The following is a 25,386-nucleotide window of genomic DNA, read 5'->3' on the forward strand; positions in this document are numbered from 1 at the left end:
CCGCTAGGCAAAATTTCTGTCCCTCATGTCTTTCTGAACTGAGGCTCATGCTTCGACATGCGTTTGTTTCACCATGGTGGAATGAGAAAATGAGTGTTTCGGCGTGAGATACTCAGTGCAGTTTGTTGTTCTACATCTTCACAGATTACCACACCGGCATATCTTGGAAAGATGGAGTAAATTGTGACTTAGACCGAGATTAAAACCGGGTACCTTACGGAGATAGGTAAACCTAACACAGCAATGAATGTATGGCTACTGGACTAAGAAATAATTATCCAGTACCTTTCTATAAAAGAACATAGTGATTGTGCTGCTTGAGATTATGTGTTCTCGCGCGTATTTTTCACATAGCAGTAATTCTGCTGGTAAGTGGATCTGCCATTGTCTTCAGCTGCTATTTTCAGGAAGAATGTCAGTTCGGAAGAGCTCCCTGAAACCTGTATTTTATACATCATCAGTAATCCATATCATGACTGGATTGTTAAGTCCGCGAGGAGAAGCCTCTATTATAAGTCCATTAAGTAGTCACACTACCTGGGTTTCCGTGTAGTTACTTAACAATCTTCGTAAATTCTATAGGGCAAATCGCGATTTATGTGTTCTGCTGTTTCGTTGCATAGTAATCGCTAAATGAACTAAACCGTCGCTATAGAGCCAAACAGCGGAAAGTAACAGAACGCGACGAACTGATATACATAGTCTGTATGATTATTTACAATACTGCAATAAGACTAAGAAGTTCCATTATTTCAGTGCTGTTTCTTCGAAGAAATCGGCAGAGCTAAGAATAAAATATTTCCTTAATATAGTATAAAAATGTATCTTGAGAATTTAACTTATTTTAACTGCAAATGTGGATTGAGATATGTTAACATTTTCAAATTCCGAAGCTGGACAAATATGGAAAAATTTAGTAATGTCTATTTTCGAAACACTGTAACCTAATTTACCTCATTATACTTTTCTACTACGATAAATTTTATGATATAAAATTGCGAAACAACTCCATTATAATTCCACGTAGGTCCATGACAGGAGTTACACTGAGTGGATATTAACTGAAATTAAATTCACCATACGCTCAATATACCTACTCGATACCGAACTCCATTTACGCCCGTTTAGTAATTTCGGAGATGGTGTACACGTGTAAAGCGCAATGATGTATGTAGATGAACTAACTGTTTACGAGAGACATTCGTCTCACGTCATCTGCATGCACGAAGTGAAACCTGTAATGAGTTTCCGTGTTCGACAACTATAATTAAAAAAAGCAGCTGGCACAGTGTACTGCTGTAACTTTTACAGTATTGCTGCCACGTCCTTTGATCGGTTCGCGTCCAATGACAATGAAAATTGCGGTAAAGAGACGCGTCGTTCCACGAGGAATTGCTGCTGACATAACGTAGCTGTGAGAAGCATCTAGGTGCCAAGGCAGGCAGATCAGGGGATGGTCGTGTGGAGAGCGGCAGATATACCGCAGGACCTCATAACCTTACATTTCTATTATTGCATCAACTTACATTTCTACGGAATGATAGATCATAAAACTAATGAATATATTGTAGAAACAAAGCGAGATAAGAACTGAGAATACAGTAAGTGCAAAGGACAGAGATATACTAATTCATCTATTGTAACTTCCTGTTTACACTTCAGATTGTATAATGTTCACTGTCTTTTACACGCAACACTCAAGTAACTTACATTTTCCCAAAATCTGAGATTTTATTAATCAAGTAGAACTGCCAGTACTATACATTGGACACTAAGATGTTTGGTTTGCAGTACAATTATCTTCCGATCAATATTTATATGCATTTGTTTTGTTATATAGCAATCTGCTTCATTGTGAACTGTAAAAGGTAAGTAAGGTAAAGGTATCCCTGTAACAGGCCGTGAAGGCCCATAGGGTTGTGAGACATGGAGGCTCCCACATCCTCTCTAGACAGTCGGCTCACAGATGGCGCTAAGTTCGTCATCCTTACAAGCCGCTCTTTAACCACCCAGGAAGATTCCTGGTACTCATTTCTGTTAGAGGCTGAGTTGACCCAAGTGTCATAGTGCGGCTGGCAGAAATAGGCAAATTTTAAAAATCCACCTCATCAGGACTCCAACCCGCTACCTACAGGCTTGTAGCATACTGCCTCAACCAACTAAGCTACCGAGGATAGACACTAGAATTATCAGTACATGTAGGAGTGATTTGATTTCGCTTTGATTTCTGTTCCTTGTTTTCATGTTGATTGAAATTTAAGTTTTGGTTCCCTGTTGTTTTAATGTTTCTAATTCTGGTTGCTGAGTGATTGAGAACAACTACTCCAGATTTGAGCTCCAGCCTGAAGGACAAAGGGAGGATCAATTTTCGTTTTTAGAAGTAAGTGAATTAAAAGAATTAGGTTTATTAAACATTGTAATGGCTATTCAGCGCACAATGCACCAGATTACTAAAGAAAACAAATAAAACTGGTCATGTAAGATTTGAGGCTTTCACGGTGGTGACTATGAAGAAAGCAGTCTTCTGGGATTTGGCACCGTGTATATGTGGTGTTAACCGACGTTTCGGAGGAACGTATAGCCTCCATCTTCAGGGTAGAAGGAAAAATATCAGAGATCCGCAAGCGAAGAGACCGTGAGAACCGGTAAAAGCAAAGTGCTTGTACCGGTTCTCACGGTCTCTTCGCTTGCGGATTTTTACTGCGAATCAGACATCTTGAGTGGCCAGTGTGTAGTTTTGGCGTTGTTATCGGTTAGTTACATCACACATCTGAAGGAAAAGGGATATAAAAGTTGAATACAAAAGACTGTAAATGTAATACCAATTCAACCAACTACCAAACCAACTAACTAAATAATCAGTTAACTAACCAACCAACTAACTAAATACCCAACCGCTTTAACTCCATGGATATAATCTGTAAGGTTTCAGCTGCAATGAATATTCAGAATGTGGGTCTCCTAGATTCTGACATAGTGAAAACTTCAAAACGGATACTGACGTCTCGAATGATCATACTGCTTCTATCTCCAGGACTTTAGTGCGCAGGTTCAGAAAATGGCGCTGTTATATAAGCAAATTAATCCCTGAGACCCATGGGAGGGGACAAGTTGTGAATCCCGGGACACGGAGCAGAGACCTTCTTGGGAACACAATAATCGTTTAGACATTCAAGAAATCCTTTGCCTTTTATGCAACCCGAAGATTCATTACCGTCTTCACAACAACCCGTAATGGTTTTCAAGCTGAGTCAAATGGACCCAGACATCACCTCCCCCAACTACGAAATTTCCAATTCTGTCCCCCTTCTAATTTGTACTTTCCTTGAGAAATTTCGACTAAACTTCTGTGTGCATTTCTCATCTCTCTCCTGCTTACTGCATGACCTGCGAGAGACGGAAAGTAAGGCAGCAGCTGCACTCTGTCCTCTACGGAAAAGATTATTACACTTCATCAGAGATTTTCTAGGTAATATTTTCAAAATACCATTCATGCGTCGGTGGGAAATTCGAAAATACTTACACAGGAATTTCCTTCTGTAAGTTTTCCCGCACAAGATATAAAGCACCCTATTTCATATATATGAACTTTAAGGAATATGAACTACAAAACTGTTATAAAAAGGGTGAGAAAGACATAATCCAGTCTTGTCTTCGGCGTCTCCCCACCGAGTGGGATCTGAAGATATAATCAGCCCAGAATACATTTCATTTTTATGGTTTAGCGTCAAAACTGCCTCATTCAAATGGCAAAATTTGAACTAAACTCCTGTAAGTTGTATAGACCATAAGTAAGTATGTGTGCGAAGAGATTTATTCAACTTGGATGATTCATTACGCTGTAAAACATTTTTAATTTTGAATGTTAAAATAGGTTTATTTATAACTCAGTCGCATTTTCTTTATTAGAATCGATATTGAACAGGACCGCCATTATCTCGAATTACGGCTCGATCCTATCGTCTCCACTGATCAATGGCTAATTGCATGTTTTCATGTGGTACAACATGCACACCCAGTTTCAATCCTTTGTTGCAGCAAACAGAGATACTGGAGCAGTTCCCTATGCTTTTTTCCCCTCAGTTATTTCAATTCGTTCCAAACACAGTAAATTAACGGATTCAAATCTGGGAAATTCAGTGGTCATTCTGTGGGGCTCACAAATTGGACTGTAGCCTCATCCGACACAAAAATACTGTAGTATGAAGGAAAAACGCACATTTTCAACATGCAAACCTAAAAATAATTTTCTATACCACGGATAAATTAAATAGGATATGTTTTTTCTGTAAATACTTCGGCATGTTCTACACGATTTACAGGAACTTCATTCCCATCCTTGAAGCCGTTGATTTTTTACCATTCTTTTAAATATCTTGCTCCATCGATATAGGAAAGTTATAACGACTTGAATTATAAATAAAAGTTCTGCAAAGTTCCACTTCCTAACTATGCTGTAGGATTATTTTCAATTTTTTTTTGTATTATGGCATGTAGGCACGTTGCTAGGCAACGACCGAGAAACAAATAACTAGACAACGGTCGTTACTAGGCAAAGGTCCTTTAAAAACAACAGAGAAACTATGTTCATTGTTCGGTCCGTGCCAAAATGTTAAAAATTAGACAGCCATTGTCAGTCAGTGAAGTGAAGAATGCTTGGTGAGTGAATGAGTGAGTGAATAATTTAGATAATGGATTGCTGGTGTTCAGTCGTTGTGAGCCGTTGCTGTAAGAAGCTGGTAGCTGAAGCCAGGGATAGATCAGTAACCTAGAGGAAGGGGAACATCCGCCGTTAGAAGCCGCTACCAAGCAATGGCTAGGGAAGCCGCAACTGTGGATATTAGTGTGTGTGTGCAACGTAAGTTGTAAAATATAGTCACGCGCTATATCAGATCATCATCATCATCAGTAATCTGTCAGACGACAGGTCCACAGTCTCTTCCAAAACAATTCCTCCACTTAATGAGATCTAGAGCTTTCTCCTTCAAATGACAGTATCCTCTTCTGTCCCCAAGGTCATCCAGCATCTTCTTACGTCTTCTTCCTCGTCTTCTTGTCACTTCTATCCGCCCATCTATCTTTCCTTCGATAGCTTCTTTTAGAAGGCAGTTTCTGCGTAAAACATGACCAATCCAATTAGCCTTCCGTTTTCTTATTTCGTGTAGGATATTCCTCTGCTCACTGACTCTAATTAACACTTCTTCATTTCCCACATAATCGGTCCAACTGATCTTCTCCATCCTTCTCGAACACCACATTTCGAACTTTCCAGATGTTTCTGATCTACTGCCCTAAGTGTCCATGTTTCATGTTGGAGCTATGCTCCAAATGTAGCATTTCACTAGTTTGCTGTATCAAAGAGTGCAATAAATCCGACTATCAATCAAAAACCTGTCTATAGTCACACTCAAGCGACAATATTAAGAAGTTCGTGTTTCAACCTGGATCAATTATTAGTGATAAATCTGAAAGAAAATAGAGTCTCAGTTACCTTCTCTATTGGTCATCATATCGCTGTGCGTAACAGACGGGCATATGCATTTCTATGAATATGCAGATCAAGGAGACAAAGTTGTGTTCTACTTTGGATTAAAATAGAGAAGAACACAATCTCATATTTAATTTCTTAATAACAGAATTTTGCTAGTATTGAGTCATTACTTCTGTTTCGTGCGCCATTGTTATTTGTATAATAAGTACCTACTTGTTTCCTTTAGATTACGTATAAATTGTTGAATTTGTGCAGCAGAGCAGCAGAATTGAACATTTCAGGGTCCTCGACTTAGTACGATTAAACAAAAAAGGAAATTTCGAATACTTGAGAAACGTAAAGATGTTAATGTAGTTGAACATATTACTAAAATGCACATAGAATAAAAGACGGAACAAAGCATGTAAAACAGACATAGATCACACAGTCATAAGCCACAGGGGCAAGAAGTAAGACGAATGCCAAAGAGAAGAAACAGAATTTGAGGCCTCTACGGATATTAAAATGACAAATTCTTAAATATAAGAACAGGAAAGAGAAGAGATTAAAATAAGTTTTTTATATTGCAACGTATAAATGTATAAATACATTCACACATACATACAAACTTAAAAAAGAAGGAAATTCTCCCTGTAACAGGCCGTGGAGACCCACAGGTTTGTGGTAAGTCGAGGCTCCCATATCATCTACACAATCGGCTCACAGATGGCGGTAAGCTGTCAGCCCTAAGCACCGCCCACCTTTTACCCCCCCCCCCCCNTCATTTCTGTTAGAGGCTGAGTCAACCCCGGAGCCATAGTGCGGCTGGAAGGATTCGATCAATTGAAAAATCCAATGACCTAATCGGGAATCGAACCCACAACCTTCCGGCTTGTAGCATAATTCCTCAACCAACTGCGCTACCAAAGTACTGCATGAAAAGTTTCTCTGCTCGTAACATCTAAACTATTATTATTTGAAAGTAAGTAACATTAAAAATTAGTGACTTACAGCACCTATAAATTATTATTTATCTATGTATTTAACGACGGTCACCAAATATTTTATTTTCCCCTTGGCACTACAGCCCCAGTGGGCCTAGGCCTACCACCATGAACTCCGATGACTTCGGTTTTTCTAGATCTTACACATTCGGTAGGACTCCTTGGGCGAGTGATCAGCTCGTCGCAAGGCTCCTACCTGTAGACAAACACAGAAAAACGCACACAAATATCCATGCCCTCAGTAGGATTCGAACCCATGATCCCGCTTTCCAAGCGAGCGAAGACAGTGCATGCCTTAGACCGCTCGGCTACCGTGACCGGCACCAAATATTATTAGCAAGGTCAAATAAAGAAGATGAAATGGGTGGAGGATTTAGCATCGAAGGAACAGATGCGAAGCACTTCTACATAGTACATATTCATGAGGAATCCTGAAAAGGAAAACCATTTGGAAACCTAGTAGACGAAAAGAAAATATTAAATAGCTCTTAGGAAAATGAGGTGGGAGATTGTGAAGTGGATTCATTTGGCCCAGGGTAGGGATCAGTGGCGGGCTCTTGTGAAAACGGAAATGAACCGTTAAGTCCCATAAGGGACGGGCAGTTACTTCGTCAACTGAGTGACTATTGACGCCTCAAGGTCTCCGAGGATGTAGTCAGTAAGCTAATGACGCTTTCAATAGTTCGGATTGTAGTTCTCGGATACAAACCAGACGTGGTAAACATTCAACCGTGACGTTCAGTGGTACATACTTGTGGTAACTTTCGGCGAAAACTCTCTGAATGAATGACGTTTTGGCGACAGATCATTCTAATTGCTTTCTCTTGCTGAAGATGCAGACTGGATGGCAAGATTCATTTCAGTAAACGTGAGACAATGGAAGATCCATACCGGCGTTTATTTCTCTATCGGTATGAGCCCTGTGCCTTCTGCAGCAACGACCAAGTTATATACGTAACTGGCTTTGCCGTGAGCCATGCAGCAATGGAACTTAACGATAGCCTTGCTGCCTAGCATCAACAAGGCAATTCTGCGGAGATCAGTACGAGTATAATTTGTAACTGATCTTCCATAGGGTGGTTGATAAGAAGGCATACAAAATCTGCAATTAAAATTGTTCCGAGTAAAGTCCTGTTTAATTCGTGGGCTGTCATTATGATAGGATTTGGGTTCAAATACTTGATTTGAAGTTTTTAAGCAAAAGCACTGCGAATCAGGAGTGATATCACTGTTCGTTCTAGCAATCGCCATAGAACTTATTTAGTTATCTAACAGATATGGTGTACAGTACATTGCTTAGGCAGTTATATCCAAAGGCTAGAAAAGACCAACATTATTGTATCTCGAATGTGATGATTATGTTATTGGTGTGAGGTCGGTACAGATAATGATGATGGAAATCATCATGCTTGATGAAAAATATGAACATAAAAAGAATTCCAATTATAAGCCTCTTATATGTTAAAGAATACCCACTTTTTCCGTATTTACATTGAAAAATTAAGTAACGGCTTCTAATAATTGAGAGAAAGCATGATTTCCAAGAGACCTTTAAAGAGAAATGGCTGTTTCTTCGAGGTAGCCTGAACCAGAAGCAGCGTTTAACTGGACAGTTTTATCCCTTCCTTTTAAACTAAACGTAAATATAAAATGTTTTTCTTCATCTTTCTCTCGCAAAACTTTATTTAATGATTTTATACAGAATATTGCAATCTAACGCCCTGTTTGTTTCATATTTTGGGGACAAGGTAAGCTTTTTCTACTCATTAACAAACTATAGTTCAGAAAATATGACACATACATAAATTGACAGATTTTTTATTACGCGCGTAAGTTTCTGATACAACTACAGTCAGAGCCACAAGCTGTTATATCTATAGAAAGGCTATTACCTACTCTTTTCCATTAGGAACATGCACCATGGTTGTGTTCATGTAGATATATGTATACCACCCAAGGTGGCGGTGATGGCTCTCCCGCTTAGTATCCAGGTGATCCAATCTTCAAATCCCAGCCCCGAGACTGGATTCCAGAAAATTAGTAGCTCAAATTAGGCCACGAGAGTTTTCTTCCACAGCATTTCCTGTCATTATCCATTCGTCTTCCTATCGGTCGTAGCTATACACTACCAAGACATTAAGAGCGCCAATAAATAAACCACAAATAAATAAACAGGTCCATATATACATCCCTTGGTAAGTGCAAATTGACAGTACAATGACGGGCGAACTATACATATATTTTCCTCAAAGAACTTAAGTGAAACATCAAATCTCTGATTACAGTTATCCGATAACTGGCTTAATTTAATCTCGGTTTCAAAATGAGAAGCAGAGTATCCACGTTCTGTGCAACTGGAACCTGTAAATAGAAGGGTAAGAATTCATTTTAAATATCGAGAATTTGGTTTGTTAATCTATGGGATAAATGAAATTACCTCAGAAACAGAGTTTTAAATGTCAAGGCCGTTCAGTTCTCGATTTGCAACTGAAAATATCAAATCATCAGAAAAGCATAACATCTGTATAAGCGATAATGAATGAAAACATATCAGTTTGTTGGGAATCGCAACATGGCGAAACTGCTGAAGGCGGATATGTTCCCTGTCACAACTAGCCTCTTCAATTAATACAAAGACAAGCCACTGTGCACATGCTTTATTGTACATACATGTGCTAAAGAAAAGAAAAACCAATTCCTTTCTCCAAATTAAAACAACACAAGTTCCATGTAACAAAAAAGTAAAATAAAACTTTCCCTATACCCGGCCGTGAAGGCCCATAGGGTTGTGAGACGCTGAGGGTCCCACATTATCTAGACAGTCGGCTCACAGGTGACGGTAAGGTTGTCAGCCTTAGGCGCCGGCCGCGCTTTACTCCCCAGGAAAATTATTTAATTCATGGTACTCATTTCTGTTAGAGGTTGAATAAAAAATAATAATTCTTGAGAAACTGGTGATCTGTGAATTCCCACTTTCAGTACCGTATACAGAAAAGCTTACCAGTGGACTCTCACCTGAGCCAGCTGAATCCGGTAACCACTAATTCTGTTAACTTCGAAATGATCTATTTGCCTTCAGGTTTACAGACAGAAATATGTAGACGTTGTTCTCTCTCACGCACGCTATCCTGTGCATCTCATGTCATCATTTATTTTTTATTCTGTAATATCTAATTAAGACTAGAAATTAATAAACTTTCCGCTATGTAATTGCCTTCTTTTGACTTAGACCCAAAAATTCTCCTGTGCATTCCATTCTCACGCATCAACATATGTTCTTTTCTTAGGGTGAGAGACCGAGTTCTAAACCCCAACAAGTCGTCGGGTAATATTACAGTTTTCTATGTTTGTTTCATTATTATGACTCTACATAAAATATGGGAGGACAACAGATGCTTAACTGAAATGTAACTAATATTCCCCGAATTGTATCTGTCTTTAGTTTCATCGTAAATATTGTTGCGTTTTGCCTATGTAACATGACAAATAAATTCACGAAGCTCTCGGATTTAGGGATTAAGTTTATTGGCCGATCTCTACATTTACAAGTGCAATTATCATCCACTTGTAACGTCGTCAGACGTTCCTTTGACGCTACAGCCCTCATTTGGGCCTTGGCATACCTCAATGAAACTCTCCGTTTCACTTCGGTTTACTAGATCTTAAACATTCGGTAGGACTCCTTGTGCGGGTGATAAGCTAGTCGCAAGGCCTCTACCTGTAGACAAACATAGGAACTGAACCTTCATGCACTGAGTGGGTTTCGAATCCACGATCCCGGCTGCCAACCAAGAAGAAGATAGTGCATGCATTAGACCGCTTGACTAACGTGACCGGATTCTATCGTACTTAGTTTAAAAAATAATATTTTTTTTTTCATTGTTCGTTGCAAGCGACAATTTGTGAATAAATAATTTTTTTGCATGGGCCACTTTTCATCGCAGTAAGAATTTGTCCTCTCTTTGCGCGTGCTCGTGCGGCGTTCTCATACATAATAACGCCATCGTCAATGTGTGAGAGGTTTCTACCCTTAAAGAAATGTGTTAATATTGCCGATTATACTTGCTGATAACGCCTGAAAGAGGCATATTTTCATTCTATATTTCAGTGGCATTTGTGAGTTCTGTGCTTTTTATTTGTCACGCCGATAAGTAAACAGTAGCATTGTGTAAGATTTGAGGTTTTCAGGGCGGTGCCTCTAAAGAATGCCTTCTTCTTGAATGTGGCGCCGTGTAGATTTTGTGTGAACCAACTTTTCAAAATAATATCTCGCCTCCATCTTCAGGGTATAAAATCCGGGAGCGAGGGACCAGCGTGAGCAGATGGCTGCACAAAATCTGCACGGCGCCACATCCCAGAAGATGGCATTCTTTGGTAGAAACTTGTTTACAGCATTTGTGGTTAGTTCAACCCGAGTCTCAACACAAACTAATAACGCCTGTCATAAACCATGCCATCAACTACGTTTTATATGCAAATCTGGTGACCTGGAAAAACACTGGGCTCCTCAGATTTGTTGTTCAAAGTGTGCTGTGAATCTCAGGGGCGGGTATAAGAGAATAAGCATCCTGTGGTATTTGCTTCACCCATGGTTCGAAGGGCACCGAAAGACAGTCCGTCTAACTGCTACTGTTGCTTGTCCGATTTTCTGGACGCACAAATAAAACTAAACGCTCTATCAAAGTCCAAGTAGGCCATCACCTTTGAGACCGGTTATCCACAGTAAGGAGCTATTTGTACCTGGAAGACCACAGTACTGGAACCTGGGAAATTCTGCAGAGACGGTGACAAAGATTAGGATATAATCGTATATGAGATGGAACGTGATGCAATATATGTACTACCAAATACAGACAAACCCCATTTAGTAAATAAGACTGAAATAAAAAATCTTATGTGAGACTAGATGAGTCCAAAAACCAAGCAGAACTTTTTGGTTCCAGAGTGCTAGGATGAAATCATGTAGGGAAATAATTGGTCCTTTTTTCGTAATCGCGAAAAGGAACTTGTGAGCCTTCTGCTTCCATCACATTCATGGTGATGTACACTTCTACAGCAATGATGAATAATGGACGAGGGCACTAAGGAATGAGGATAATAATAATCATTGGAGATTTTGCATTGAATATTCAAGTGAAGTCAGTATCACCCCACCCTAAGAAATTAAAATTAAGAGATTAAAAATTAAGTAGAGAAGCTGCTATTCATACTCGTAACAATTTACCATAAATCCTTATTGACCATGTTATGTACATGAAATCATATTAACATGACAAATTTCTGATCAGTTGCATAAAATGTAATAAATTGTAGGAATGTTTATGGAGATTGTAAAATCACGGCACTTGTACTAGGCATGAGGTGTCGTTATACCATAATTTGTAGCTTCTCATCGAATGGGATATTCTGCCTGTTAGAGAATGGCCAGGCCGCGCCATAGTTCAAGCGGTTAGCCGCTGGCTTCCCACCGCGGAGGCCAGTTTTCGATCCCTGGTCTGGTGAAGTGGGATTTGTGGTGGACAAAGTGGCGTTGGGGCAGGTTTTCTCCGAGTACTTCGGTTTCCCTTGCCAATCTTCATTCCACCAATTGCTCCACAATCACCCTCACCTATAATCTGGGGCTGGTACAATAGGCCAGAAGTGGCCGCAGTACAAGAGACTTAGTCCCACCCCACTAGCAATAAAAAAATAAATAAAGAGAGAATGGCCACATAATAAGTAGTTTCTTCCTGAGCGAAAAAACATCGCAAATGACTCGCTTGTAGATGGACAGAAAAAGTTTCTACCGCCACTTCACATCAGGCTTGGACAACTGGAAAATTTTATGAAGGCCATGAGCTGGAATGGAGGAGGATTTCGGTATCTGGTACAGCAGTTTCCATGGATCAACGGTGCAAAAATAAAAGATCGCTCCTCAGATGAAGGACGTTATGGATGACAATTTTTTTATGAAATCCTGGGAAGGAGCTGAAAAGACAGCGTAAGAAGAATTCAGATTGGGTGTTGACAACTTTCTGGACAGACAAAGCGCCAAACTACAGATTGTAGATTGAGGAAATTTTTGAATCCTACAGAAACATGGGTTGCAATATGTCACTAAAAATAGACTTCTTTAGTTCTCACTTGGATTTCTTTTCAACAGACTTTGAAAACGTCAGCGACAAGCATAGTGAAATGTTTCAGCAAAACATTTATACCATGGAGAAAAAGTACCAGTAGAAATTGACTCTACTTATAGCTAACTACTGGTCTCAGCATAAAGGAGAATTTCTTCAAGCACACACAACCGGAAATCAAACCGAAAGGGATTTTGAACACGTTGAATATAAATTAAGTCAAAATCAAGGTCAATTGCGACTGACGGTCAATCAGTCAGTCAGTAAGTCTTGGTTCCGAGAGTCATCTGAAGCTCATGACCAGTTATTTATTACTGTTTAACAGTTACAATCTTGTTTCTGTGGGGCGCCCTCCCTGACGAGAGGACTGGTCTTGCCAGCGCAGTCTTTCTCGGGTCCGAGTCCGTTGGTACTCGTGACCATATTTTACTGTCTCAGATTTGAGACTTTTCTTTTCGTCGTCTCCTACGACTCGCAAGGAAACGGTGGAGATATTCGACCCCGCCTCCACACGGGTGGAATATAAATTAATATTTTGCTTCTCTCTTATATAGTACTATCACCTGCTGCAGAAGTTTTATTGTCTGATTTAAAAATTAGTGGCTCAAAACCCATGAAGGCATAAGATATCATTTAGGAAGTAAAAAAAGTTGAATGCTGTAATTTGATGACTTGTGATGGATAACGGTGGTGCATCAACATGCTACAGACAGGACTGCAGTTCCAGTAATTCTCTAATCCTCATGGTTGATGCACACGAATTCTATCTCCCAAGAGAAAACAACCTTCCTAATGGCGGCCTTAATTTTTTACAAGAATATATCATGTCTATGTAAGTAAAACAACAAAAAACAGAGGCGCAAAGAAAACACGATATCAAAGGGAATTTTTATTCCCAGTTTTATTCAGAATTATTTATGATGTTGCTAGAGAAGCAAAGTACTATTTATATTAAATATATCATTAGGATTACCAGGGGAATAAGAGAATTTGACTTCTTCAACGCAAGAGAGTGCTAAGCACGGGTTGTGGTTATTCAATACACAGAGCTCTAACTAATATTAACGCAAAAACTTACAACATGAGAATATAAAGCACAACAATAATTACACTTTCTCATAACGATTTTCCTCATCTTAAATGAGTTGTAGGCTCTCAACTTAGGCTATAATCTAACCTGTTCCAACCGAAAAATTATATAATTATCAAAAGGAAAACGAAATTATCATGAATGAGAATGGATAAAGTTTTGGAAGGAGGCGAACATGAATGTACCTCCCCACAATGGCACTGGCAGGGATATGAAATATAAAGGGAACGAAAAAATTTTGATTTGGCCGGCGGTAACATTAAGATATTAATAATACGGTCCGTCACATTTGTTTATGTAGAGCAAGGTGAATGTATAATTACGTATTGAGAAACTAATGGTGAATTATTTTAATGCTATTGTTATTCAAATCTTTCAATTAACTTAACAGCCGTAAATTAAATATCGTTAAATTTTTACTTTCTTTCTGTCTAACCTTACCCAAAATTGAATAATACCTTACAACAGTCGCATTGTCATGCAAAAATGCAGTCTAGTAAAAATAATAAAACACTGGTTGCAATAATAATGGTTATGAATGATAAATTTGGAGCCTGTAACTTGTGACATATTGTAACAAGATACATGAGCTAGATTCGGACACTTCAGGTTTTGACAGATTTTAAAATTTTAGTTGTTCATAAGAGCAAGCCGCAAATGTTAACAAGTTAATGCTGAAAAAGGAAAAAATGAACAAAAGAAAAATAAACTGCAGAGTAAAACAAAGAAAACATGCATAACATGAAGGAGGACAGCGGTAGGAGAGAAAGGGGAAAAAACCCCAGTGCAATGAGGAAAGAAAAACAAACACATTAGAAAGAGAGAGGAAATGACACTTAAGGCTAAAGAAACTGCACACTTTACGACCCAATAATCGATGATCGCAGCGCACAATCGATATTTCGCCTTTAAATCGAGACCGTCTTCCATACATCAGATATCAAAAAGGGGCTGCATGTGGTACGAACAGGTACGCAGTTACCTGACAGCGAAACTTCCTCTCGATAACACAGAGATTAACGATCAATATCGTGTTTTAAGCTGTCACAAACACGTGTAGCCTCCGGCCAACCCGTCTGCCAGAGCTTGTCCGCGATCCTGACAGGTGGCAGCACTTGTGTCACTCTCCTAGTGCCAACACACGCCAATCACGTTGCGCCCCGTGGCTGATTGCCGGGTGCAAAGTAGCTCAATTTTATTTTAACATTACATTAGGAATAACTGCAGAATTTTTAAGCAAGACGAAAGTGCGGACCGATATTCTGAAGTACTAGTTCACAATGCGCAGACGTTCGCGATAATGGCAACTAACGCATCATTCCAACACTGAATGTGGTCAACAGACGGATAATTTGTGCAACAACAAACTCCGTGGTTTTAGTCCGCAAGCGAACTATACCGACCGAGCAACCGCCGCTTGTCGGCGAAGTTAAGTTGGATACTTTGTGCAACAGTTGTAAATTATATGGTGCAAAACTGTTCGTATTGTGAGTGCAGTAACACAGAGACGTGAGCGAAGTTGCACCTGTGTTTACAACACCACGCATTATGATGTATGAGGGCCGAAGTAAATTTCCAATAGCTCCGGTTGCATTAGCCACCTTAATCCAACTATTTCTCTAAAGCTATTTTTTAATAGGAAAGCGGGGTTCCCCAGTTGTAATTGCGCGCGCACACAACAACCCACTGATCTCATAAGCCTACTCCTTCTCTCAAGGAAGGAGAATGCACATAAAGCAAAGAAACAAATTCTTGTGGACACATAGTCGGCAAGCCAGTCAAAGTTGAATTACGGAGCGTTTTTACATGATTTGAAGTAAACGCTAGACCGCCTCTGTGGTCTAGTGGTCAGAGTTCCTGCCTACAAATCCAGAGGTCCCGGGTTCGATTCCCAGCGCGACCAGATTTTCTGAGAAGTAGTGGGTCTGGAACGGGGTCCATTCAGTCTCGTGAGGATAATTGAGGAGCCATTTCAAGGAAATGGCGGCTCCGGTCTAGAAAACCGAAATTAAAGGCTGTGGGGATCCGTTGCGCTGACCACTCGACACCCTCTATCCGCTAAAGTTTACACTAACTTCGCCGAAAGCAGCGGTCGCTCAGTCGGTATAGTTCGCTTGCGGACTATAGGCCACGGAGTTTGGTTTATTTTGTATTTGCTAGTTAACTTCAAATGGCGCTTTGCAAGAAGAGTCGTCCACCAAACTTCGTGTAAATCAGACAATAAAATCCGAGTCTCTTATATCTGTATGTCTGTGTTATCGCAGAATACTGACACAGGTGAAATGCTACCAGCCTTAAGGGACTGCTACTAATGCTGAATTGTGAATAAGTGTGGATTTTTGGTTCATTGCTTATTTGTGATCCAGTGATTTCTTGCCGAAAAGTGTCTCGTCGAAGCAAAACCCGTTAACCCTTGAGAAAGAATTATTTTGTTCACCGACTTAATTTTAGTTCCTCCACAATCCCCACGTATTCAAACCCATTCGCTTATGATTCCTAAACTCAACGGCGCCCAAAAGAGCAAGGAGAGACGGCGACAATAAAAGGCAGTGCAGTTATAAAGCGGCACAAATAAGTGTGGGGCATTTATACCTGGTAGAGCCCCTTCTTGAGGCTGAGGTGGGCAGGGCATGTAGCACGAATTGGGGAGACGAGGAATGCATATAGGATATTGGTGGGAAAGCCAGAAGGAAAGAGACCACTGGGAAGACCAAGGCGTAGGTGGGTGGACAATATTAAAATGGATCTTAGAGCGATAGGATGGGATGGTGTAAATTGGATTCATCTGGCTCAGGATAGTGACCAGTGGAGGGCTCTTGTGAACTCGGTAATGAACTTTCGGGTTCCATAAAATCCTGGGATTTCCTTGAGAAGGTGCAGAATTGGCGTCTCCTCCAGAAGGGCTCAGCTCCATGAGTAAGTAAGGGCCCCTTCTCAGATCTACGTAGCAGGTAGATAGGACTTGTTATCCACGGTAGGCTACCAGTCTGACAGAAGGACACCCTAGTTCTCCAAAATACGGAATTTTGCAGCAAGCTAGTAACTGGCCCAGCTAGAAATAGTTACTCGTGATTCTCAGGGATGCCTCATGTTTGAGGATGGACTAAGCAAACAAGGTCAACCGTTGACGACAATGCTGATAGTGAGGATGATAGAAAATAACGAGGGCCACACTTGAAGGAACATGGGGGGAGCCACCCCAACAAATGAGAGATAATTTTGGTACGAATATTAATTGTACCAGACACGGGATCAGAATAATTTCATGCGTCCCTCAACCGCACCGCACTTCGAGTCCTAACCCTTTCTTTCCTTTTCATAGCCGCTCTCTTAATTAGATTCCTGTGCAGCATGTAGCGCTAGCCAAAATGTGTTGAGAGCCAACTCGAGTCGTAAAGTAAACAATCATGTTCCTCTGAACCAGAGCTCATCCAAGTAATGCTTAAAGTTCGGCTCCTACTTCCGCTACAGATGTCGGTCACTTAAAGGACTTTTAGGAAAATAATGTTTATTCTGAGAAAGAAATAAACTTCTTAAATACACTGAGAGCAACATTCGGATTTACTGAACGTTACAGGGTAATAATCTTTACAGGAAGATGTACAGCACCTTCCCAGAATCGTGTTCCCTATCAAACCCAGGTATAAAGAAGTAAAGCTATTCCTGTAACAAGCCGTGGAGGCCCACAGGGTTGTGAGACATCGTGGCACACACATTTTCTAGACACTCGGTTTGCAGATGGCGGTGATGTTGTCAGGCTTATGCGCCGGCAGCCCTTTACCTCCAGGAAGATTCCTGGTATTGATTTCTGTTAGAGGCTGAGTCGACTCCAGGGCCATAGTGCTGTTGGAAGGATTAGGGCAATTAAAAAATTCAATGACATCGGGAATCGAATCCGCGACCTCCCGTCTTGTAGCATAGTGCCTCAACCAACTACGCTACCGAGTGCCCCCTATCCAACCTAGTCTATGTTCATTCCTTGTCGTGAGAGTGTAAGCTTCACACATATACAAGATATTAGGCAAATCAAATGTAAAATAAGATAAGGAAATTATCCTTCGACTTAAGAAATTAAGCACTAAGCCATGAAGACGTAAAGGGGAGTCAAGGTATATCTCCGCCATTCTTAACCTCGCTACTAGATGTAGATGAATGGTCAGTTTCACGTGCCTGCCGCTTTATCCCCGAGGAAAACCACTCATATTGAAATGCCGATAGTACGCAAAGCCCACTCTCAATGCAATCCTCTACTCCTTATACAATACAACCCATTCCCTAACACCTCAGCTTCGCCGCAAGCTAGGCACTCGTATACGAACTTCCGCCAAGAGGAGCCGTAAGAACCTGCCCATCCTACAGTGTAGTAAGTTTCAACATTTCTTTTCACTTTGCCCTCTATCTCGTTGCATGCTTCATACTTGGACTAACAGTGACGTGGGTTTATAACGGTCCTCATTACGTGAATTTCTCCTTGAACATTTGGACAGTTCTGCATGCAGCTGATTCAGATATACAATTAACTTAATTAAATTTCACTTCTAATTTTCTTATTCACAGTGAACAGGAAGTGAAATTTAAATAAGTGAAGTGGAACAGCATGTTACAGAACAACAATACAAGTAATTTAAGTTCATAGGTACTTCTCACGCTTAAGAGGCGTTCGTATATGATTTCCGGACTGGCCGAGCACAGCATTCCGTTCCAAGCAAACATAGCAAGATAATAATAAAATGGAACTATGTAAGGTAAAGTTGCCCCTGTACTTAACTAATCAAGAATTAAGCCATGAAGGCGTATGGGGAAGTGGATATATAGATACAAGTTTTCTTGACCTCGGCACTAATTGGAGGTGAGTTGTTAGATTCACACTCTGGCCGCTTTACCCTCTGGGAAAGAGCCCAGGTTAACCATTGGATAGGAGCTCGGGTGAACTTCAGAGTCGGTTTGGAAGACATAGAGACATGACACGACTGGGACTTGAACACAGATCCCGCGGTCGCCCAGACCGTGGCCAAACCTTATACCAACTGCGCTATCCAGGATCCCGAAATGGAAATATAATAGAGAGAATTTGAGGCTTGGGGCCGGATTTATCTGAATCAGGACGAGGTCCAATGACGGTCTCTTGTTACGAAATTGGAATTGAGACTTTGGGTTCCATGCGCAGCAGGAAATATGTCCATTTGATGAACGACTATTCGCTTCTTGAAAAAGGGCCTCGTTCCGTGGAAAATCTTAATTCAGTTTTTCCTGAAAATAAGCCAAATATTTGTACAAAGTCTAGAAAGTAGTCTCAGATTTTGGTCATGAAAATGTATACGTGTAGTGTAGTGGATGGTTACCAATATTTCCAAAAAACAAAATGACACCAAATTCATGGAAGAAAATAAGCTGTTTGTTCTTCCGAAACATTCCTAATAATCTACCAGAATTCACGAAGTCATAACCCAGAAGACCAGAATCTAAATTTTCACGCTCACGAAAACAGCAGAGGTTGCTGCGCAATGAACACACCTCGGCCTGTGACACGTGTTCTGCAGGCGTCTGTGCCTCGAGAGTTGCAAATTCAGCACAGAATACATCAGCGAGCAGGATAAGGGATGCAAATGACCGAGGATAAAGCCGAAGAGCTAGGGCGAAGTTACATAGGGTGAGTTGAAACCGTTTATATGTGTCAGAATCAGGAAAGTTATACCTGTGATGAGATGCAGGATGCAGCCATGAATTGTAAAGCTGAACTGTCGCCATAATAACCGCCATCATATCAAATGAAAATGTTCCTATAGCTTATCCTCTTCGTTGTGGTCAACGAGAAAGTCGTTTGTGGTTTAAAATGTAAATACACGATACATGTTTCCGAAAATACTGCTCAAAATGTATTGTTAAATTTACTAAAATATTATAATTTATATTTCACAAATAAAATGACCATCATATGATGGCTAATTAAATAAATATTAAAAGCATTTTTGTTAATATAATAAGCTTTAGGAATACGAGGAACTGTAGAGTTTTGTTCAGAAATAAGTCGTACTATTAAGTCCCTGTATTATTCCCTCAAGGTTAAGTCCATATATAAATGAAATTATTGGGGATCATCAGATCATCGACGAAACAGACCAACTACAGATCAGATCCTTTGCATTGTCAGATACTGGAGAAACACGGGAATACAATAAAGACAGTACGTCAGCTATTCATAGACTTCAGGAAAGCCTATGATTCAGTTGAGGGACGTATTGTACAGTACTCTGATAGAGTTTGGGATACCCATGAAAACAGTCAGGGTGATTAAAATGTGTTTAAAAGAAACGTATAGTAAATTCCGTGTAGGTAAACGTTTGTCTGATAAATTTCCTATCCAGAATGGTCTAAAACAAGGAGAGGCTTTATCGCCACTCCTTTTCAACTTTGCTTTAGAATATGCCATGAGGAAGGTCAAGGAAAACCAGGTGGGACTCAAATTAAACGGGACACATCAGCTGTTGGTATTTGCTGACGATGTGAATCTACTGGGTGACAGTATAGATACAACAAAGAACACGCAGGTCACGGTAACCGAGCGGTCTAAAGCATGCACTGTCTTCGCTCGCTTGGAAACCGGGATCGTGGTTTCGAATCCCACTCACGGCTTAGATGTTTAGGTCGTGTGTGTGTGCGTTTTTCTGGGTTTGTGTACAGGTAGAGGCCTTGCGACTAGCTGATCACCCGCCCAAGGAGTCCTACCGAATTTGTAAGATCTAGAAAAACCAAAGTGAACGGAAAAGTTCATGGGGGTAGGTCTAGGCCCATTGGGGCGGTAGTGCCAAGGGGGGGGGGGAGGAAAGAACACACAAACTTTAATTGACGCTAGTAGAGAGGTTGGTCTAGAAGTAAACACAGAGAAAAGTAAGTACATGTTGCTGTCTCGTCACCAAAATGCAGGACAAAATTATGACATAAAGACAGGAAACAGATGTTTTGAAAATGTGGCATATTACAGATATCTGGGAACAACGATAACAAATCAAAACCTGATTCATGAGAAAATTAAGAGGAGATTGAACTTGGGTAATGCTTGCTACCATTCAGTCCAGAACCTTTTGTCTTCTCGTCTTCTGACCGAAAACATAAAAATTAGAATATACAAAACTATAATTTTGCTTGTGGTACTGTATGGGTCTGAAACTTGGTCTCTGATATTAAGGGAGGAACATAGATTGAGGGTAGACTTGAAATGATTCTGACGATGGTGTATACTGTACTTCTTTTGGCTTATTTTGGACTTCACCCATCTTCTGGTATGTAAAAGACAAGTCCAGTGATTGAGACTAGCTCTTTCTAAGGGGCCCAACTGAGTAGGTTTATCCTTCCATATCCACCTGAAGACGGAGATAGATCCAGTCTCCGAAACTTCGTGTTTTTTTCTTTTACATACCAGACGATGGGTGAAGTCCAACATAAGCCAAAAGAAGTATAGACTGAGGGTGTTTCAGAGCAGAGTGTTGAGGAGAATATTTGGACCAAAGAGAGATGGAGTGACAGGAGGTTGGAGAAAACTGCAAAATGAGGAGCTTCATAACTTGTACTCTTCTCCAAGTATAATTAGAATGATCAAGTCAAGGATGATGAGGTGGCCAGGGCATGTAGCACGAATGGGGGAGACGAGGAATGCATATAGGATATTGGTGGGAAAGCCAGAAGGAAAGAGACCATTGGGAAGACCAAGGTGTAAGTGGGTGGACAATATTAAAATGGATCTTAGAGAGATAGGATGGGATGGTATGGATTGGATTGGTCTGGCTCAGGATAGGGACCAGTGGAGGGCTCTTGTGAACACGGTAATAAATCTTCGGGTTCCATAAAATCCTGGGGAATTCTTGAGTAGCTGCAGAATTGGCTTCTCCTCAAGAAGGGTTCAGTTCCATGAGTATATATATATTAAGTCCCTGTAATGTATTTATTTTCAAAATTCAAATAACAATAATTTGTCAGTTACTACCAACCTACCTACTTAATTAAATAAGAAACTCAAAGAGGACAAGTAAGGTAAAGCGATTCCTGTTAACAGGCCATAGAGGCCCATACGGTTGTGAGATGTCGAAGCTCCCATATTTTCTAGACAATCGGCTGACCAGATGGGGGTGAGGTTTTCAGCCTTACGTGCCCGCAGCCCTTTACCCCCAGGAAGATTCCTCGTACTTATCTCTGTTACAGGCTGAGTCGAACCCAGGGCCATAGGGCGGCTGGAAGGATTAGGTTAATTGAAAAATCCAATGACCTCATCAGGAATTGAACCCGCAACCTTCAGGCTTGCAATATAGTGCCTCAACCAACTACGCTACCACGTGCCCCTCCAAGGGGCCAAGTTCTTCCGAAAAATAAATAGGGTGTGAGGCTGCTGATTGGATTTATCTGGGTCGGGATACGGTCCAGTGCCGGATTATTTTGAATATTTTCATTCGCCTTCGGATTTCATAAAGGATGAGAAATTTGCTGAATATCCGAGGGACTAATATTGTCTATAGACCAACAATGCCCCGCGGAAATAGTTAAGCTGTAACTGGAATAACTAAACGGGACAATTATAATGATAAACTGCTATAAATACCGGACTATCCTTGCACTTTGTTAAGTTCGTGATGTATCACTCTTTGTGTTATGACGCAGGTCTGCTCAGATTGCAACAGATCTACCAGAGCTTGAGGCCGGGCAAGGAATCCTTCCAGGTGGAGTCTGTGAAAAGGATTCAGAACATATCAGAAGCTATTGACTACCTACACAGCCTGGAGGAGCTCAGCAGGTGGGTGTTGCCACGCGATCCACTGCACAACTATATCCACAATAGCTGTATCACATTCGAGTCCATTCATTACTGTCGAATACAACTCAATTATCACGTAATAATTATTATAATATTATCCAATGACCCAATGCGCTGCAATCATCACCATCGGTCTCACAAGGCCTGTATATTTCATCTGATATATATTAAAATTTTGCATACAAAATTAAATTTACATAATATTGTTAGGTGAACTAACGTTTTATTAATGTTTACAAAGTATTTCATGTTCATTCTCAAGCGGACCTGGTTAATCTTGTTCATTACCTGAATTTGTCCAATAATCAATCTGAAATTTTGTCTTCCATGTTTGAAGAATTGAATCGTCTAGAAACACAACGTAATGTTGTTCTGTAAGAGCCACAAACACTTTTTTTTTTCGGGAATGCTATTTAGTGCACCTTCATAATACGGATTCCCTCATGGAATCCCCTGATCATTGTCACGATTCAAAAGACTTGCCTCTACTTTTCGACTCCTTCAACCTATGGTTGAAAGCTTTGGTGCTCCATAATGGAAATTAATACTCCTCAGTTCCAGTACCACGCGTCTTTCATATGAAGAAATCACACAGCACAGTGTACCATTTTGTGAAACGTATCCAGCACATTTATTGTTGGTGTATCTGTGAAGACTGGAACATGATCTCACTTCTGCTTAGTTTGCAACTGGGCTGCACAAAATTCTGCTGTTTTCTCTGTGAATAGGACAACCGAGCACGGAAGGGTCATTACTCAAAGAAACAATGGTCACTCCGACAAATATTGATTAGAGTTCAAAACAGAGTCACCAGTCAACCACCGGCTGATGCAGATGACATTTTAGTTGAAGTTAAAATAGCAGTTTGGAGAGCATTTAAGCAATGGACACAAATATCCTGAGAAACTTAAAGGCATACATGAGTTACAAGCGCCGGTCACGGTAGCTGAGCGGTATAAGGCATGTACTGTCTTCGCTCGCTTGGAAATCGGGATCGTGGGTTCGAATCCCACTCAGGGCACGGATGTTTATGTGCGTTTTTCTGTGTTTGTATACAGGTAGAGGCCTTGCGACGAGCTGATCACTCGCCCAAGGAGTCCTACCGTATGTGTAAGATCTAGTAAACCGAAGTGAAACGGAGAGTTTCATGGAGGTAGGCCTAGGCCCCAATTGGGGCTGTAGCGCCACAGGAAAAAAAAAATCTTCAAACTACACACAAGGAAAAATGTAGTTAATATGAGAAGGCGAAGTGATGTTTTGTAATTCCGTAGGTATCTTATTTTAAACTTAATAATGAATACTATCGCATAATCTTGTAATAGACAAGAATTGAAGCCACATAAATATATTCACTATTAGGTAATACTTATTCAAATTGGTGAGAAATGAAAAATATACTGCATGAATAATTAATTAATATTAAGGCTTCATTGTTCCTGATTATTATACACACAGAAAAAATAATACATGACCCTGAGCTTCAAAGTCGGATTAAAATATAGCGCTACATCAAGAGGGAAAACAAATCTGTTAGAAGTGTACACTCAATCAGTACGTCAGCATTTGCTGTATTTTGCAAAATCAAAGAATACGTAATGTTTATTTCCGTGTACACTGACTTGTTACGTATATCTACATATTCAAGTTGGAGGCAGCTATATTTCACTCTTAACGAGGGTAGAGCACTGCTCCAAACTCTGGGTGTTGCCTGTTACATGTGTGGGGTCGGAAATGCAGGTAGATCGTCCATTTTGATTAATAATTAATTTAAAACCCCACAAGATTTACAGAAAAAATCGAATCTGTCATAAAATCGTTTAATCTCCTCTACGTCTGTCTGTTCGGAAGTGTGTTTGCTAGGACAGATGTTTAGCCATTTACCTTCACTATACGTGGAGGGACGCAAGTACATCTTCGTGTAAGGTGTTCGCTGTTTTTGTACAGGTTTAACCTAAGTTGGAATGGGTAGACAGATTTTAGTATGTCCTCAGTTTCACTTTTCTCGAGTTATTTCATGCGCCTCAAAAGAAGGATAGAGAGATTATAACAGACGCTCCGGGCTGTTGCTAACACGTCTAACAATAGGTAAAATTACAGATTTGCTTATTTTAATCAGTTTTTTGATAGACGAGAAAATAAAGCGTTCAAAACTGATAAGCACCTCTGGAATTTTTTATCTGATATTATTCCAGTTCTTATAATTATTATTGATGCTATGGCTATAGATAATAGTGACTTCAGTGTTCAGAACATGAATCGTGTTAACATATTCTTAACGAAGAAATTATTTCATAAATTAACTACGTAATTGTCACCATGCGGCACATTAACGTATCCGGGATCTTTAAATTTGGGGCCTTATTTCTTACCCAACACTTGACTGGTTAAGGAGCAAGAAATTTAGTTTCAGGATACTACAACATAAAGGTAAAATTGTCCCCGTACTTAGCTAAGTAAGAACTACACCACGAAAGAGCATAAGGGAGTGGATGTATAGACCCACATTTCTTGACCTGACACTAGTTGGAGATGAGTGGTCAGCTTCACGCCACGGCCGCTTTATCCCCGGGGAAGCATCTCCAGGTACCCACTGGATAGGAGGTTGGGTGGACCCCAGAATTTGTCGGAACAACATGGAGAAGTAAAAAATTTTTGACCCCACCGGGACTTGAACTCCGACCCCTCAGTCGTCCAACCAGTACCTAGTCGCTTTACCGACTGCGCTATCCCAGCTCACCAGTATACTGCATCATTGCTGAATAAATATGAAATCTTGTAAAGATGTACTGACTGCAGCTAAACCAACATTTTCGGAAGTGAAGCAAAGATTGAAAGTGATGCAATTACTTGTATATGGCTTTTTGCTGACGTAACATTTTTAACTTCACCAGATGGAGCCACAA

At 40.3% G+C, this 25,386-nt stretch overlaps 1 protein-coding gene across 1 annotated transcript in view; it reads left to right on the plus strand.

The window, feature by feature from the left end:
* LOC111866332 (glutamate receptor 1-like) overlaps positions 1–25,384 on the plus strand; it is a gene marked incomplete at its 3' end in the record, with an annotated part of 272,087 nt that extends 246,703 nt beyond the window's left edge. Inside the window, exons 5-6 of the mRNA XM_033752203.1 lie at positions 22,330–22,462; positions 25,375–25,384. Of these exons, the coding sequence (XP_033608094.1) occupies positions 22,330–22,462; positions 25,375–25,384 (143 nt within the window). The remainder of the gene's footprint in view (positions 1–22,329; positions 22,463–25,374) is intronic.
* Positions 25,385–25,386: the final 2 nt, after the last annotated feature.

This window comes from Cryptotermes secundus, unplaced genomic scaffold (assembly GCF_002891405.2).
Source record: "Cryptotermes secundus unplaced genomic scaffold, Csec_1.0 scaffold40, whole genome shotgun sequence".
Taxonomy (NCBI): Eukaryota; Metazoa; Arthropoda; class Insecta; order Blattodea; family Kalotermitidae; genus Cryptotermes; species Cryptotermes secundus.